The sequence below is a fragment of the Scleropages formosus genome, chromosome 1 (assembly GCF_900964775.1).
Source record: "Scleropages formosus chromosome 1, fSclFor1.1, whole genome shotgun sequence".
NCBI classification, from domain to species: domain Eukaryota; kingdom Metazoa; phylum Chordata; class Actinopteri; order Osteoglossiformes; family Osteoglossidae; genus Scleropages; species Scleropages formosus.
In genome coordinates, this window is record NC_041806.1 from 43,774,487 (window position 1) to 43,792,455 (window position 17,969).

At 42.9% G+C, this 17,969-nt stretch overlaps 3 protein-coding genes across 3 annotated transcripts; all 3 read right to left on the bottom strand.

The window, feature by feature from the left end:
• Nucleotides 1-987: 987 nt before the first annotated feature.
• Nucleotides 988-4,182, bottom strand: LOC108930100 (trace amine-associated receptor 1-like). The gene is made up of 3 exons (XM_029254091.1): nt 3,870-4,182; nt 3,211-3,800; nt 988-1,275 (listed from the first exon to the last, which is right to left on the bottom strand). Exons 1-3 carry the CDS (start codon nt 4,180-4,182, stop codon nt 988-990), a joined length of 1,191 nt encoding a protein of 396 aa, XP_029109924.1.
• Nucleotides 4,183-13,336: 9,154 nt separating this feature from the next.
• LOC108930101 (trace amine-associated receptor 1-like) lies at nt 13,337-14,323 on the bottom strand. Its single transcript, XM_029254127.1, has one exon. It carries the CDS (start codon nt 14,321-14,323, stop codon nt 13,337-13,339), a length of 987 nt encoding a protein of 328 aa, XP_029109960.1.
• Nucleotides 14,324-16,888: 2,565 nt separating this feature from the next.
• On the bottom strand, nt 16,889-17,878 carry LOC108930102 (trace amine-associated receptor 1-like). The gene has a single exon (XM_018745166.2). It carries the CDS (start codon nt 17,876-17,878, stop codon nt 16,889-16,891), a length of 990 nt encoding a protein of 329 aa, XP_018600682.2.
• Nucleotides 17,879-17,969: the final 91 nt, after the last annotated feature.

Here is a 17,969-nt window from a genome sequence, read left to right on the forward strand (position 1 = left end):
GGGCTTAACTTCTTTGACATATAGGGACCATGGATACCCTGGGTGGACAACCATACCCGTTGGCCCGGTACAAAGGAGAGGTGTCTCCGATGGTGATCTTCTTGCTGTTTTACCTGGGCTTGACAGCGAAGAAGGTACTCCTTGACAGCTTGCCACACCTTTCCGCTATTAACGGTACCACACATCCACAGCGGGAAACTCACTTGACCGGGGGTGCCACTGGAACAAGGGCGGCTGGTATCCTAAAACACACTGGAAAGGGGAAAATCCTGTGGAGATATGAGTCAAAGTGTTGTGCGCATATTCAGCCCATGGGAGATACCTGACCCAGTGATGGGGATTTCCCATACAGTTACTGCATAAGAAGCATCCTACGTCTTGTTGTAACCCCTCTACCTGTCCGTTAGACTGAGGATGGAAAGCGGAAGTTAGGCTTACAGTCACCCCCAATTTCTTCCAAAAGGCCTTCCAGAGACAAGAGGTGAATTGGGGCCCGCGCTCAGACACAATATCCTTGGGTATCCCAAAAAGGCGGAAGACATGTTGAAACAATAGTTCAGCAGTTTCCAGGGCGGTCAGGAGTTTTGGGAGAGGTATCAAACGACAACCCTTAGAGAATCTGTCTAGGAACGGTCATAATGGTGGTCTTACCTTCCGAAGCCGGGATATCTACCACAAAATCAATGGCGATGTGTGACCAAGGGCGGTTCGGAACTGGCAAGGGCACCAGTAATCCGGTGGGTTTCTGGCAGGAGGGCTTGGTCTGAGCGCAAGTCTGGCAGGCCTGGACATAATCTCGGACGTCATCAGGGATGGAAGGCCACCAGAATTGTTTTTGCAGCAGTGCCAGTGTCTTACCGTACCCCGGGTGTCCTACCTCGGGGTGGTCACGTGCCCACTGAAGGAGGGCGGTTCTCATCCCTGGGGGCACATAATGCCTTTCTAAGGGCTTGCCTGGAGGTTCAGGTTCGGAGGTCTGCGCTTGGACTATTGCGCAGGGCAGAACAGCCGGAAATGGCCAGGGTTCCCATAATAGAGGCACAGGCGTTCCTGGATCCGGAGTTGGCGTTCGACAGGGTTCAAGCGGCCAGGCCCCAGCTGCATGGATTCAGGCTCCTCTTGTAGGGGCCCACTGTGCTCCTGGGAGGGCTTTGCCCACGGCTCCAGGTCCCAAGCAAGGTTGTCCAGTGTGACGGCCGTCTCAATAAAGGTGTCAAAGGTCCAATTCTCCCCCCAGAATATCATCTCCCTCCAGAGATATTTTGAAAGACTTGTCTATTGAAAAATAGTATATGTTTGACGCTCAGCCACTGCTGTGTTGCTGAATATTCCAGTAAAAATTAATTTGTGGAAGTAAATTTTATTTTATTAGTATCATCCAAAGGGGTCGCGGTGGCGCAGTGGGTTGGACCACAGTCCTGCTTTCTGGTGGGTCTGGGGTTCGAGTCCCACTTGGGGTGCCTTGCGACGGACTGGCGTCCTGTCCTGGGTGTGTCCCCTCTCCCTCTGGCCTTACGCCCTGTGTTGCTGGGTAGGCTCCGGTTCCTCCGCGACCCCGTATGGGACAAGCGGTTCTGAAAGTGTGTGTGTGTGTGTGTGTAGTATCATCCATTTTCATTAACTACTTGTTCTGGTCAAGGTTGCGGTGGTATAGAGCCTATACCAGAATTTCAGGGAGCAAGGCCCAGGAAGGGAAAACCCTGAATGAGTTGTCAGTCCATCGCATGGTAACTAATTAGTATTGATTTGATTCTTAAAGTAAGGTTTTAACTTTAAAAAATTATTAACCAAAATTTTAGATGTACTTCTTTCAAATGTATTGTCCTGGTTAATATTTATTCATAATATAAACTAATAACTTCAAGTTGTGTTCTTGGAACTGCAGCACAATTTATTTCCGTGTACCCTAAAAATCAAATTTTTTTTTTTTGCAAAATGCTGTATTCACTCAAATGACAGTATCTGTCCTGTATGGCGTTCTTATGAAACCTACCTCACTCTGTAACACTGCACAAGTGCCAGTAGCAAAGGAAAACTCTGATATATGCATATTTCTGATCAAACATAATCATTACCCATCATAATTTGTCACCTCCTAGAGCCATGTTTTTTCACTTTTGTTTAATTAAACCTCTGGAAAACAAAATTGTCCGTTGACAATAGCCCACTTTTGAGAGCGAAAAAAAAATCACAGGCTCAGGGTTTTAAAATAGGTATTTTTGTATGGATTTTCATACACATACTAAGCGGAGAGGGGGTGTGGTGGGTTGCACCGGGTCCTGCTCTCCAGTGGGTTTGGAGTTCGAGTCCCGCTTGGGGTGCCTTGAGATGGACTGGTGTCCTGTTCTGGGTGTGTCCCCTCTCCCTACAGCCTTATGCCCTGTGTTGATGGGTTAGGTTCTGGTTTGCCGAGACCCCATTTGGCATAAACGGTTTCAGTCAGTGTGTGTGGGTACTAACTGGAATCCTCAAAATGACATTGACTTTGTGTGTGCCTTTTTGTCTGTGACACCACCAACAGCATGCTAGGTGATGTCCTGCCTTTGTGCCTGTATGACGGAGTCTGTGTTTCCTCATGACAGTGTCCAGAGGATAGACTTGGTTTAAGAAAAAAAGACAAATTTGCCAATGACAACATAATTTATTATATTAATGAGAAATCATGATTTTTTGATAGCTGTCATCATGGTTTTATTTTTTTCACCATTGTGATTCTCTCCTGGATACATCAGACTACATTTGAGATGAAATACATAATCATTCGTAGTACATATTCAATTTTTTTTTTCTTCTTGACTTTGTTGCTTTTGGCTTGATTTTGATGGGGCTGCTTCTGTCTTGATACTGCAGCCTATACACGGTGTCACATGTCGCTTCACTGCACTAAAAACAATAATTAGCCCCAGGAATACCAGGGTAGGCCCACCACACCTACCCTAACTTCCATAACAAAGAAATGCAGCACCTTGTAGCTTCAATAAGGAATAGCAGGTGCAGAGCTAAAACATGCTTCCTCGTTTTGAAGAAAACTGCTTCAGAATTTCACCACTCAGGAAACAGTTAAGTCATGGATATTTTATTGATCTTTGTATTTTTGCTTACTTCTGGGCCTCACATTCATCCAAAGTGTTGCACCAAAAAATAGATTCCGTTACTTAAGATCCACACATGATTCTACAGGTGTCATTCTTAAATTATTTTTTGGAATACTCTTTTGAATGGTTTCCTAAACCAAGTGAAAGAGAAAGCATATATTACAGGGTTGATTGCAGAATTCAAATAGCCAAGCCACATAACAATTTCAGTTAAGACTGGAGAGGAAAAAGCTATAACTGGATCATTTAGGTTACACACAAACCAGGGGCCCCAGCAAGCAAGATAAACACCAACAACGATTCCCAATGTTTTTGTGGCTTTGGGTTCCGTCTTGTTCAATGATGTTTTGCTATTTTCCAAGTTCACATTTGCACAGACTCTCTTTTGAATGGAACTTGATTGTTTCCTTGCGATAAAGATGATTTTTAGATAGAGGACAATAATAAGAAGGGCTGGGAGAAAAAAAAATACAACAGAATAAAAAGTACTTGACATTCTGCTTTGTAACACAGTACAACCTCCCTCACAGAGAAAATTTTCCGTGTAAATTTCTGCTGTAGCCCAGGTGTTTAAGTCCGAAAATATCATCCCAAAACCTAACAAGGCAGACAGACTCCAACAGGTCAAGATCATGGTCATTGTGACATAGTTTGTGATCTTGCTATGGTAACGGAGTGGCTGACAGACAGCATAGTACCGATCAACTGAAATTAATGAAAGATTTAAAATTGATGTGTTACACAGTGTGATATCTGCACTGGTGTGGATTTTACAGAACAGCTTACCCAAATACCAGCAGGTCTCCAGTGAGCGAACCATGCTAGGTGGCATGATGACTGCCCCCAGGAGAAAGTCAGTGACAGCCAGGGAGAGGACAAGGTAGTTGGTGGGAGTGTGGAGCTGTTTGAAATGAGCTATAGTAATGATGACAAGAAGATTGCCAAAAACGGTGAGAATTATGACAGCCCCTAATACAACATAGAGAGGAGCTCTTACTGTAGCTGAATAGTCATGCTTTGCACAAGACTTGTTTGAGGATTCATAACAGAAGTGTGCGTTGTTATAGGTCCTGGACTGAGTTGTCATAATTTGTGGTCAGAATTTTAAAATGATAAATCTGTGAAAGGAAACAAATATATGAAAATTAGCATGCAATTCTCAGTATTTGTTATTGGTTTTAAATTACATTATCATGTTATATTATCATAACTGGCATGCTACATCAATTAATTCATTAATCAAAATATGAGTGGCTTTTACTGAAGCGCTGTGAAGAGGAAAACCCCCTTATAAAATATCTCTAAAAAAATCCACAAATAAGTCATTATAAAGAAAAAGGTCCATCACAAGACTTCAGATTGTGAACAGGCTGATTTTTTTCCCTTTAATACAATATTTCAGCATCTTTGAGTTCTCCAGCCTTGAACTGTATTACTTTCCCACATGATAATTTTTACATGAAGTTCAGTTTTATAGCCGTCATTTCCCTCGAAGAACAGTCTGTTATTTTCAGATAACTAGAACCAGTGAAGTTAGAAGACAGATTGCAGGAAAGAGATGAGAGAAAGCAAATTATTTAGTGTGTAATGGACCATTAACAGATTGAAATACTTTATTCTTGCAGTTGTAATTTTAAAAATATTTTATGAAAACTTCTACTGACTTGTCATGTATTAAATGGCCCTGGAACCCTTTTAAACTTTAGTTTTTTTGTTGCATATATGTATATATAATGTATTTATATATCTATATATATCTGTTGTAGTGTCAACTTTGCACTAGTAAAATTTTGACTTACTTTGCAGAACTACTATGTACAATACATCTTGCCACATGAAAGGCTAATCAGTGTTGATGTAATTGTTCTTAATCTTACCTCAGTCTGAAGTGCTGCAGTAACCATAAAGTAAACCAAGTGTCACAGGGAGGCTCTTATATTTTATGGTCAGATATATTTATTACCCATCATCCCTTGCACCACCTTCTGAAGCTTTTTTATTTAATTACACTCTTAAACAGCTCCCTGGAGTAAAGAATCCATCCATCCATCGTTAACAACAGCTTGTCCTTTGTGGGGGCCGGCAAGCTGAATCCTTACCTGGCAACACAGGGTGCAAGGCTGAAGGGGGAGGGGACACACCCAGGATGAGATGCCAGTCTGTCACAAGGTGCTCCAAGCAGGGCCCTAACCCCAGACCGGTGACACAGAGGGCACTACCATCTCCATCCCTTTGAGTAAAGCACACACACACACACACACACACACACACACACACACACACACACACACACACACACACACACACACACACACACACTCACACTCACTCCAGAACCGCTCATCCCATACGGGGAACCGGAGCCTACCCAGCAACACAGGGCATAAGGCCGGAGGGGGAGGGGACACACCCAGGATGGGACGCCAGTCCATCGCAAGGCACCCCAAGCAGGACTCAAACCCCAGACCCACCGGAGAGCAGGACTGCGGTCCAACCCACTGTGCCACCGCACCCCTGAGTAAAGCACACTAAAGTAAATTTCACAGTTAAGTTTTTGTTACACGAAGCATGGTGGTGCAGTGGGTTTGGCCCAGGCCTGCTCTCTGGTGGGTCTGGGGTTCAAGTACTGCTTAGGGTTCCTTGTGATGGACTGATGTCCTGTCCTGGGTGTGTCCCCTCCCCCTGCACCCTTGTGTCCTGTGTTGTTTGGTTAGGCTCTGGCTTGCTGCAACCCTACTTGGGACAAGTGGCTTCAAACTGTGTGTGTGAATTTTCTTTATCTCATAGACTCTAGGCTTCATTGTAGTCTGCTCTCAATGTAATATTCTCCATATTCACAAATTTATTGTCTGGAAGTTGGACCTATGTAAATACATTTTTATATACAAAATTAGAGTGTTAAGCACATTAATTTGAAATCCTTTCATTGCATTGCTTAATTGTCCTATCTCTGCAGCACTTCCTATTTGAAGCTTCCGACTTGATACCTATTTATTCGCTACATTAGTAAGCTACATTCACTAAAGATAAATAAAGCTGAGCTTTTATTCAATGAATTTAAGCTTTTGTTGATTCCTTTAGTTTGTCAAAGATGTCCTCATTAGCAGCACATCTCTACAATTATATTATTCAGAAAAGTTACATCAAATACTGACATTTTTAAAACTTGTATTAATTGGTATTTTAATACTTAAATAATAGTTATTCGTGAGCATTGGCACCCTTGAATTTAATTGTGTATTAAATGTGAGATTAATTATGATTACACACACACACACACACACACACACACACACACACATTTTCAGAACCGCTTGTCCCATATAGGGTCGCGGGGAACCGAAGCCTAACCCGGCAACTCAGGGCGTAAGGCTGAAGGGGGAGGGGACACACCCAGGATGGGACGCCAATCCGTTGCAAGGTACCCCAAGCGGGACTCGGACCCCAGACCCACCGGAGAGCAGGACTGTGGTCCAACCCACTGCGCCACCGCGCCCCCTAATTATGATTAATTAAATTCAAATATGCAATTAATTGTGATAAAAAAATCAACTACCAAATAAATTGACAGAATTAATTTATAGTGCTCTCTCCCGGAGACTATCCTGCCTTTTGTGTTATATTCCTTTGTGAATTTTTCTATATTTCTGAGCTACAATAGACTGCGAAACCCAGCATCAAGACTAACGCCTAAACAACTAGTAGCTCAGTGTTACAACATCCGCAAGAAACAACTGCTATCATAACTAGAGATTGATGAGGTACAACACAAATGTTATGGCAAGGGGGAGCCAGGACAGGTCAGGGGGGAGATATCATCATCCCCACACTCCAAGATTGGGTACCAAGCCCCAAGAACAATGAGCCCTTGTAAGCTGAATGCAAGAGCAGCTGACCTAAGAGATAAGATCATGGATAAGAAGGACACCTGGAGCCCCTGTGGCCGATTACCAAGACGAAGTGAAAGTCTACTAGAAGATGTGAATGCAGCACTATGAACAATCCCTACTGAGACCAACCAGCTGATATACAACACAGCAACAGTGATCCTTGAGATGCTTGGATACAAGATGAATACCAAGCATAAGAAGCAGTATCCTCCATGGAAAAGAAGACTAGAGGCCAAGATCAAGGCAGCACGAAGGGAAGTTAACCAGCTATCGGAACTGCAGAAAGGCGTGATGAAGACCCTGCCTGAGAAGTACAGCAAGCTGTCTATACCTGAGGCCTTAGAAACTGCCAAGCAAAGACTCACAGCCTTGGCTAACCGCCTGAAGAGGTACACAAGAGAGATAGAGGGCAGAAGAATAAACCAGATGTTCTCCATAGAACCATCTAAAGTGTACTGTCAGTGGCAAGGTAATAACATGAGAGTGGACCCACCAAGGTTGGAGACTGAGCAATACTGGAAAAACATATAGGAGAAGGAGGCATCACATAACAACAAAGCCCAGTGGCTAGTGGATCTAAGAGCAGACCACAGCAACCTCCCTGAACAGGATCCAGTAACCATCACAGTGGCAGACATCCAGGAAAGAGTCTCAAGTATGAAGAACTGGACAGCACCAGGCCCTGACATGATCCACGCCTTCTGGCTAAAGAAGCTAACTGCACTCCATGAGCGCCTGGCAACACAAATGAACCAGCTGCTAATGGATGGGACCCACCCTGAATGGTTAACAGAAGGCCGGACAGTCCTGATCCTGAAGGACCCCCAGAAAGGAGCAGTCCCATCCAACTATCGCCCGATAACCTCCCTCTGCACAACATGGAAGCTGCTCTCAGGTATCATAGCGGCTAAGATGAACAGGCATATGGCTCAATACATGAGCAAAACACCAGCTACTGGTAGACAGAACAGTCGCTTGAGACTGCAAGACCAGACAGACCAACCTTGTGCACCGCCTGGATTGACTACAAGAAAGCCTATGACTCGATGCCTCACTCATGGATCCTGGAATGCTTAGAACTATACAAGATCAACAGGACACTAAGAGCCTTCATCAGGAACTCAATGGAGCAGTGGAAAATAACCCTAGAGGCCAACTCCAAGCAAATTGCGTAAGTCACCATCAAGTGCAGCATCTACCAAGGAGATGTATTGTCCCCACTGCTTTTCTGCATAGGCCTGAACCCCCTCAGCCAGATCATCACCAAGACTGGCTACGGATACCGACTACGGAATGGAGTAAACATCAGTCACCTTCTCTACATGGATGACATCAAGCTGTATGCCAAGAGTGAACGCGACATCGATTCCCTGATCCACACCACCAGGATCTACAGCAATGACATCGGAATGTCATTCGGACTGGATAAGTGTAGTCGGATGGTAACAAAGAGAGGGAAGGTAGTCAGAATTGAGGGGATTGTACTACCAGAAGGCAACATAGCAGATGTTGAGGACAGCTACAAGTACCTTGGAATCCCGCAGGCGCATGGGAATCATGAAGAGGCTGCAAGGAAAGCAGCAACCGCCAAATACCTGCAGAGAGTAAGGCAAGTCCTGAGAAGTCAGCTGAATGGGAAGAACGAGGTCCGGGCTATCAACACTTATGCCCTGCCGGTCATCAGGTACCCCGCTGGCATAATAAGCTGGCCAAAAGAGGAGATAGAAGCCACTGACATCAAGACAAGGAAGCTCCTGACAATGCATGGAGGGTTTCACCCAAAATCCAGCACCCTGAGGCTGTACGCTAAGCGGAAAGAAGGAGGCCGAGGACTAGTGAGCATCAGAGCCACTATCCAGGATGAAACAACAAAGATCCTTGGCTACATCAGGAAGATGGCCCCGACTGATGAGATACTTAGTGAATACCTCAGGCAGCAGAAACCCGAGAAGGAGGACAAGGAAGAACAGGAACCGTCATGGAAGGACAAACCCCTACACGGTATGTACCACCGGCAGATTGAAGAAGTGGCTGATATCAAAAAATCATACCAGTGGCTGGACAAAGCTGGACTGAAAGACAGCACAGAGGCACTAATCATAGCAGCACAGGAACAAGCTCTAAGTACAAGATCAATAGAGGCCGGGGTCTACCACACCAGGCATGACCCCAGGTGCAGACTGTGCAAAGATGCCCCTGAGACAATCCAGCACATAACAGCAGGGTGTAAGATGCTAGCAGGCAAGGCATACATGGAACGCCATAACCAAGTGGCTGGCATAGTGTACAGGAACGTCTGTGCCGAGTATGGGCTGGCAGTCCCAGGATCAAAGTGGGATACACCCACAAGGGTGGTCGAGAATGACCAAGCTAAGATCCTGTGGGACTTCCAGATCCAGACTGACAAACTGGTAATGGCTAACCAACCGAACATAGTAGTGGTGGACAAACAGAGGAAGAAGGCCGTAGTGATAGATGTTGCCATCCCAAGCGATGGCAACATCAGAAAGAAAGAACATAAGAAGCTTGAGAAATACCAAGGACTGAGAGAGGAGCTAGAAAAGATGTAGAAGGTGAAGGCAACAGTGGTCCCCATGGTAATTCGAACACTTGGGGCTGTGACCCCTAAGCTGGGAGAGTGGGTCCAGCAGATCCCAGGAACAACATCCGAGATCTCTGTCCAGAAGAGCGCAGTCCTAGGAACAGCTAAGATACTGCACAGAACCCTCAAGCTCCCAGGCCTCTGGTAGAGGACCCGAGCTTGCAGCAGTAAGACCGCCCGCAAAAGGGGGCGAGTGGGGAATTTATATATATATATATATATCTGCGTGTGTATCTTTACAGTGCGGTAGCGCAGCGGGTTGGACCGGGTCCTGCTTTCTGGTGGGTCTGGGGTTTGAGTCCCGTTTGGGGTGCCTTGCGATGGACTGGCGTCCTGTCCTGGGTGTGTCCCCTCCCCCTCCAGCCTTACACCCTGAGCTGTCGGGTTAGGCTCCAGTTCCCTGCAAACCTGTAGGGGACAAGCAGTTCAGACAATGTGTATCTTTTTGTTTTGTGGCCTGGTAAGAGTTTACATGGATTTCTTGCATTGTCTCCTTTCAAGCTGTTGGAGGAGACTTGATCACCATGCCCCCCAGAGGTACAATGGCTACTGAATTCAAACTCATATTTACATGTATATTTATTTACTTAGTAGATGCTTTTGTCCAAAGTAACTTACTATGTATTTACAAATACTATGTAGTGTTACTAGCCCACACACCTTATTCACCAAGGTGACTACATTGCTAGATACACTACTTACAACGGGTTACTCATCCATGCATCAGTGAAACACACTCACTCTGTGACACTCACACAATATGGGGGAAACATGAACAGCATGTCTTTGGACTGTGGGAGGAAACCAGAGCACCCAGAGGAAATCCACACAGGCACAGGGAGAACATGCAAACGCTTTGCAAATGCCACACAAACTGAGGAGGGATCAAACCCACATTCTCTTGCACCACCCAGGCACTGTGAGACAGCAGCACTACTCATTGTGCCACAGTAACACCCTTTCTGTGACATAGTGTATTTTCTCCTTAGGATGGAAAGAATGTATATCAGCTTATATTGCCTGGAAACTATGTTATACAACAGGTTGTGTTACTATGTACAACTGCTTCTCCCAGTGTAGGTGATGTGATTGCCTCCAGATGGAAGTCAGTCATGACCAGTTTAATGTAAACATTGTCATGTTTCATCAGACCATACAGCAATCTACATTTATGCATTTAGCAGACACTTTTCTCTAAAGCAACTTCCAGCAAACTCTATGTAGTGTTACCAGTCCATACCTTATTCACTAAGGTGACTTACACTGTGGGGGTGTGGTGGCGCAGTGGGTTGCACCGGGTCCTGCTCTCTGGTGGGTTTGGGGTTCGAGTGCTGCTTGGGGTGCCTTGCGACAGACTGCCATCCTGTCCTGGGTGTGTCCCCTTCCCCTCCAGCCTTATGCCCTGTGTTGTTGGGTTAGGCTCTAGCCCCCTGTGACCCCAAATGGGACAAGTGGTTCAGACACTGTGTGTGAGTGAGACTTACACTGCTAGTACTGTAACCTACTTACAATGGATCCCTCATCCATACATCAGCGAAACACACTCTCTCTGTCACTCACACATCATCGGTGAACCTGAACAGCATGTCTTTAGACTTTGGGAGGAAACCAGAGCACCTAGATGAAACAGACATGGGAAGAGCATACAGACTGAGCAGAAGAGCATACAGACTGAGCAGGGGTCAAACCCACATCCTCTTGCACCACCCAGGTGCTGTGATACAGCAGTGCTACTCACCATGCCACCCTATTAACAGTTAGCATTTCTTCATTTTTTTGAATAAGCCAGGGGTTTTGAGGATTGTGCTGTCTGAAGCGTCATACTCCTGGTGTGGTGACCTTTGGCTGACTGGTCAACAGAGAGGGTTCAGACAAACAGTGATCCAAATGGAGCACTTCTGTGAATGTAAGAAATAGTATTAAAAGTATCTCCCCTGCACTGAGGTTACTGGGGTTTACCCCTCGAGATGGGGTAGCAGTGTTATTTGCTCTCAAGTGCCTGGTGGTTGGATAGGCCACTTCATCCAGCTGGGTTCACTCTGAAAAACGAGGTTGCCTTGTGTTTTATGAGTCTAGTTGCTGTTTGAATTTTGTCCTCTAAGTTTACATGACAGTTTTTGTAACCCTGGGAGCGGCTCACTATAAAGCTGTGGAACTAATAAACGGGAGATAAAAATGTCAGTGATGGTGGTTAATAAAGTGTTTTTACATTTATTTAACTGACAGTTTTCTTCAAAGCTCCTTTCAGTGATTTATGCTTTTATACAGCTGGGTAACTTTACTGGAGCAATTTAGGGTAAGTACCTTGTTCAAAGCAACTACAGCTGGAGGTGGGATTCAAACCTGTGAGACCTATGTCTTCTGTGGGACTACAGTAGAAATTCATTAGAGAGCTATATTCTGACATGAATTTGATGGTTCCCTTTACAGCAGTTACTGTTTACTCTATTTAGAAACAATTGTAATAGACATTATAACAGTCCTTCTGTTAATATAATGCACTCGTATTTTTCTCAGAGACTTACATTGCCACCAAACCCATGGGCAATCTTGGGGTCATAAGTCTTGCTGTATTGTAGCACGCAGCACTCAGAGTTTGGATGGGGTGAAGATGGACACACAGGCAGCATTCATAACAAACGTTTTATTAGAACACCGGCACACAGGGAAATAGTGATTTCAGTCCGAGGACCACACACACACACACACACACACACACACACACACACACACACACACACACACACACACAAATGCATTAAGAGCAATTCAGAGTTACACGTACATCTGAAATATACCTTCTTGAAATGTGGAAGGAAACCAGCACAACCAAATGAACCAGTGTGAACATGGTGAGCTCATGCACACTCGACTCAGACTGAGCTGCATTCAAATGCAGAGCACAAGGGTGATGACACACCGGCACTTCTTGGTGCACAGCTGTTCTCTTCTGTAACGGAAAATGCCATTTAAAATTCATGTGTAATGCATCGTTTTGGGGATATACGCTTGTTTGCTCACACACTGATTTACAGGTGGTGACTGTTGCATAATGCACATCGTGTATGAAGTTCCTTGGGAGTGCTTCCCTGACAGCTGCGTTTCAGTAACAAATGAAATATCTCTTGTAAAAGACACAGTGATTAAAAAAAATTGGATTTATTTCACACTGCTTTTCTCCAAAGCAACCTGTTAAACTACATTACACATTTATTCACCTGAGTAATTTAGGGTAAGTACCTTACTCAAGGATACAGCAGCTAGAGGTGGGGTTCAAACCTGCGGTTCCAAAGGCAGCAGCTCTAACCACTAACCACGCTACCAGATGTCCCATGTAACATGGACCCCTTTTCACTGACTGTATTTGCTTGCAAATGAAAAAGAAATAATTGCGGAAGAAAGTAGTAGTAAGAACACATTTTATGGAAGCTGTAAATGTCAAGACCTGAACATTTAAAAACCTGTCCGATTGTACAATGTATTGAAACCCAGTTTAATTATCTACTCCACAGAATCTTAAGTTTTTTTACTTCCCAAAACATTTTTATTCATACAGTTTTAAACATCTCAGATTTTAATGAATTGCATATTTTCATTTCTGTTATTCATTAAATTAATTTTTCATGTCATTAAACAATTACATAGTACTAGAAATAAGTGATGAGGTCAAATTCTATGGAAAGGGTATCTGTGTTACATTTACAGCATATTTTAAAAAAATATATATTTTGCAATCGTCATCAATAACATTAAAATATTTTCAGAAAAACTGTTTTGAATGGCTTCCTAAACCAGCCGAAAGAGAAAGCATACAGAATTGGATTTATACCAGAGTTCAAATAACCAAGCCATATAAGAACTTCTGAAAAGATTGGTAAGGAAAAAAATATTACTGGATCATTAAGGCTACACAGAAACCAAGGAGCCCAACAGGCAAAATAAATACCAACAACAGTTCCCAGTGTCCTTGTGGCTTTTGGTTCTGTCTTGTTGAAATTGCCTTTGCTCTTTTGCAAATTCACATTTGCACCAACTCTGCTTTGAATGGAAGAGGCTTGTCTCCTTGCAACAAGGAGAATTTTCAGATAGAGCACAATAATAAAAAAGGCAGGGATGATAAAAGCAATAACAGAAAAAAAAACACTTGACATCCTGCTTTGCAGCAAAATGCAGCTACCGTCACAGTTATACATTTCAATGTGAGTATCAGTGCCCCAGCTATTAAACCCAGAAAATAACATTCCAAACCCAATAAAAGCAGAAAGACTCCAACATATTAGGATCATTGTTGTTGTGACACAGGTTGTCATCTTAGTGTGATAGTGCAGAGGGTGACAGACGGCATAATATCGATCGACAGAAATTAATGAAAGGTTTAGAATGGATATAGTGCTAAGCATAGTATCAGTGCTGGTGTGTATTTTACAGAAAATATTTCCAAGATACCAGCAAGTCTCCAGAGAGCGAACCATGCTAGGGGGCATGATGACTGCTCCAAGAAGGAAGTCAGTCGCAGCCAGGGAGAGGATGAGAAAGTTGGTGGGAGTGTGGAGCTGTTTAAAATGAGCTATGGTAATGATGACAAACAGATTGCCAAATACGGTGAAAATTATGACAGTCCCTAATAAAAAATACAATGGCACCCGTACTGTGGCTGAATAGTCATGCTTTGCACAAGACTTGTTTGAGGATTCATAACAAAAGTGTGTGTTGTCACAGGTCTTGGATTGAATCATGATCCTTTTAGGACAGAAAATCTGAAAATAATACACCTGTAATAGGAAGAATAATATATCAAAATGAAATACACTAACCAATGTTAAAGTTGTTTGTTTTCACTTGTATATCATGTTAAATAGTCAGAATGAACATACCTTTATGTTGCTCATATTTCAAGTAAGGTATCAGTAAACTTTACTGGAATGCTGCTGTATACATATACACACACACACACACACATTTTCAGAACCGCTTGTCCCTTACGGGGTCACGGGGAACCGGAGCCTACCCGGCAACACAGGGCGTAAGGCCGGAGGGGGAAGGGGACACACCCAGGACGGGACGCCAGTCCGTCGCAAGGCACCCCAAGCGGGACTTGAACCCCAGACCCCCTGGAGAGCAGGACTGTGGTCCAACCCACTGCGCCACCGCACCCCCATGTATACATATATAATAAACTATATTTTTTAAAAATCCTTGGTAAAAATTTCCATGTCATGTTCATAAAATATCAGTTGTATCCAAATGATGACAGATTTTTAATGCCTTGTCTATTGAAAATGATCCTCACCTTAGTTAAATGTTCCCTATTCAGTCGTGACTGATCTGTGGAAAAAAAATATTTTTAATGTCTGACTGAGCAATATTAATCAGTTTTTCATTTAGATTTCAAAATTGTCTAACTACACAGTTACTGCATTTATGCTTTTATTGTAACCTTGTCATTAATACTTATTCATAATATATACTAATAATGAAATTATGGATTTTTTCTACAATAAGCAACAGGATTTTGAAATTGGTATCCATACATCCATTACCTTATTCCTCGGCAGTAACCATGGATAGTATTTCTACCCTTTAATATTATTATTTTCTTATGAACCTTACCTAACATTGAAATTGTGCACACTGTTCATCGGCAAAGGAGAGCTCTTTTATATGCATTTTTAGTCCAATAAAAACTTGTTGACCATCATTCCTTGCATAGCTGTCCTGAGCAATGTCTTTTCCCATTTGTTTAATTACAACTGCTGAAAAACAAACTGCTCCCTTGACTAAAGGCCGTTTTTGAGTAAAACCTATTATATGCTAAAAACTTTATTAGTTTCTTTCCATGCTTTAAAATCCAAATGCTTTGTATACCATTTATTTCATATTTTATTTTTTCTTGAAACTTTAATGAATTTTTAAAATATTTCCTTCCCCTGTAGGTTGACTGTTTTTAGTCGAACATTAAATACACGCAACTGCTTGTTCAATACAGGGCCACAGTTGTCTAGAACCAATCCAAGAAGCATAGGTTGTAAGGCAGAACACATCATGAACAGGATGCCAGTCCATCACAGGCAGACCTCTCTCACACACACACACACACACACACACACACACACACACACACACACACACACACACACACACACACACACACACACACACACACAATGACGTGCCTTTAAGGGCAATTTAGAGTTACCAGTTCACCTGAAATATTCATTCTTGAACTGTGGAAGGGAACCAGGGCAACTGAATGAGCCAGTGTGAACGTGTGAAATCATGACACTTCACACAGAGAAATAGACAGCTAAATTCAAACCCACATCTAAACGCACAGCACAGGAGTGATGAGACACCAGCACTACTGGCTGTGCAGATGTTATCCCCCGTGGTTATGGAAAAGACCATTCAAAATTTAAGAAAACATTACCATTGGTAGTGTTGTTTATGGAGGGATTTAAATCATGCAATGTATATCATTTTGAGGATATTTGCTTGTTTGCTCACACCCTGATTTACAGTAGATGAATGGTGGATAGCGCACACAGTGCATGAAGTTAACTGGGAGTGCTTCTCTAACAGCTGCCTTTCAGTAACAAGTAAAATATCTGCTGTCAAAGGTACAGTCAGCGATAAAAAAGAACTGTTTATTTACATTTAATATAACATTGATCCTTTGTCACTGATTAGATTTGCCTGGACTGCAAAATAAATAGTTGTGGAAGAAAGGACAGTGGTAGGGGGGGGTCTGATGGCGCAGTGGGTTGGACTGGGTTCTGCTTTCTGGTGGGTCTGGGGTTCGAGTCCCACTTGGGGTGCCTTGCAACAGACTAGCGTCCTGTCCTAGGTGTGTCCCCTCTCTCCAGCCTAACGCCCTGTGTTGCTGGGCTAGTCTCCAGCTCCCTGCAACCTCATAGGGGACAAGTGGTTCAGTGTGTGTGTGTGTGTGTGTGTGTGTGTGTGTGTGTGTGTGTGTGTGAGATGATAGTGAAAATGTATGTTTTATGGGTGGTTTAAATGACAAGATCAGATTTTTTTTTAATTGACTGTTTATACAATGTATTGAAGAATGTGCATAGTTTAGCTACTCCAGAAATTAAGTTTTTTCCACAAAACATTTTTATTTTATATACTGGTTTTGAAACATATCAGACTTTAATGGACTTCATACTCTCCTTTCTCATTAAACAGTGAAGTATTACTAAGAAAAAAAGAACTGCTGTAGGCTCAGATTCTTTGAAAAGGGTGTCTAAGATACATTTACAGTAGTATTTTTTAGCATGAAATATACTTTGCAAGAGTAATTAATAACATTTAAATATTCTGAGAAAAACTCTTTTGAATGGTTTCCTAAACCAACTGAAAGAGAAAGCATAAATAATTGGGTTTATTCCAGAGTTCAAATAGGCGAGCCACATAAGAATCTCAGGAAGGAGAAGTGAGGGACTAACTGGATCAATCAAGGTACACATGAACAAAGGGGCCCAGCAAGACAAGTAAACACCAACAACAATTCCCAGTGTCCTTGTGGCTTTTGGTTCTGTCTTGTTGAAATTGCCTTTGCTCTTTTGCAAATTCACATTTGCACCAACTCTGCTTTGAATGGAAGAGGCTTGTCTCCTTGCAACAAGGAGAATTTTCAGATAGAGCACAATAATAAAAAGGGCAGGGATGATAAAAGCAATAACAGAAGAAAAAACACTTGACATCCTGTTTTGCAGCACAATGCAACTACCCTCACAGTTAAAAGTTTCATTGTGAGTATCAGTGCCCCAGCTATTAAACCCAGAAAATATCATTCCAAACCCAATGAAAGCAGAAAGACTCCAACATATTAGGATCACTGTTGTTGTGACACAGTTTGTTATCTTAGTGTGATAGTGCAGAGGGTGACAGACGGCATAATATCGATCGACAGAAATTAATGAAAGGTTTAGAATGGATATAGTGCTAAGCATAGTATCAGTGCTGGTGTGTATTTTACAGAAAATATTTCCAAGATACCAGCAAGTCTCCAGAGAGCGAACCATGCTAGGGGGCATGATGACTGCTCCAAGAAGGAAGTCAGTCACAGCCAGAGAGAGGACAAGGTAGTTGGTAGGAGTGTGGAGCTGTTTAAAATGAGCTATGGTAATGGTGACAAACAGATTGCCAAATACAGTGAGAATTATGATGCACCCTAATAAAAGATACAGAGGAGCCCTTATTGTGGTTGAATAATCATGCTTTGTACAAGACTTGTTTGAGGATTCATAACAAAAGTGTGTGTTGTCATTGGTCCTGGACTGAGTCATAATCCTTTCGGGTCAGAAAATTTAAAAATGATAAACCTGTGAAAGGAGAAAATATATTAAAATTAGTACACACTTCTAATGTTAGAGTACA

Coding starts and splice junctions, on each gene's coding strand:
- LOC108930100 (XM_029254091.1), bottom strand. CDS start 4,182: ATGACAACTCAGTCCAGGACCTATAACAACGCACACTTCTGTTATGAA. Junction 3,801..3,869: donor GTATTTGGGTAAGCTGTTCT/GTAAAATCCACA, acceptor CATTAATTTCAG/TTGATCGGTACTATGCTGTC. Junction 1,276..3,210: donor TTAGGAAACCATTCAAAAGA/GTATTCCAAAAA, acceptor ATTTTTCAATAG/ACAAGTCTTTCAAAATATCT.
- LOC108930101 (XM_029254127.1), bottom strand. CDS start 14,323: ATGATTCAATCCAAGACCTGTGACAACACACACTTTTGTTATGAATCC.
- LOC108930102 (XM_018745166.2), bottom strand. CDS start 17,878: ATGACTCAGTCCAGGACCAATGACAACACACACTTTTGTTATGAATCC.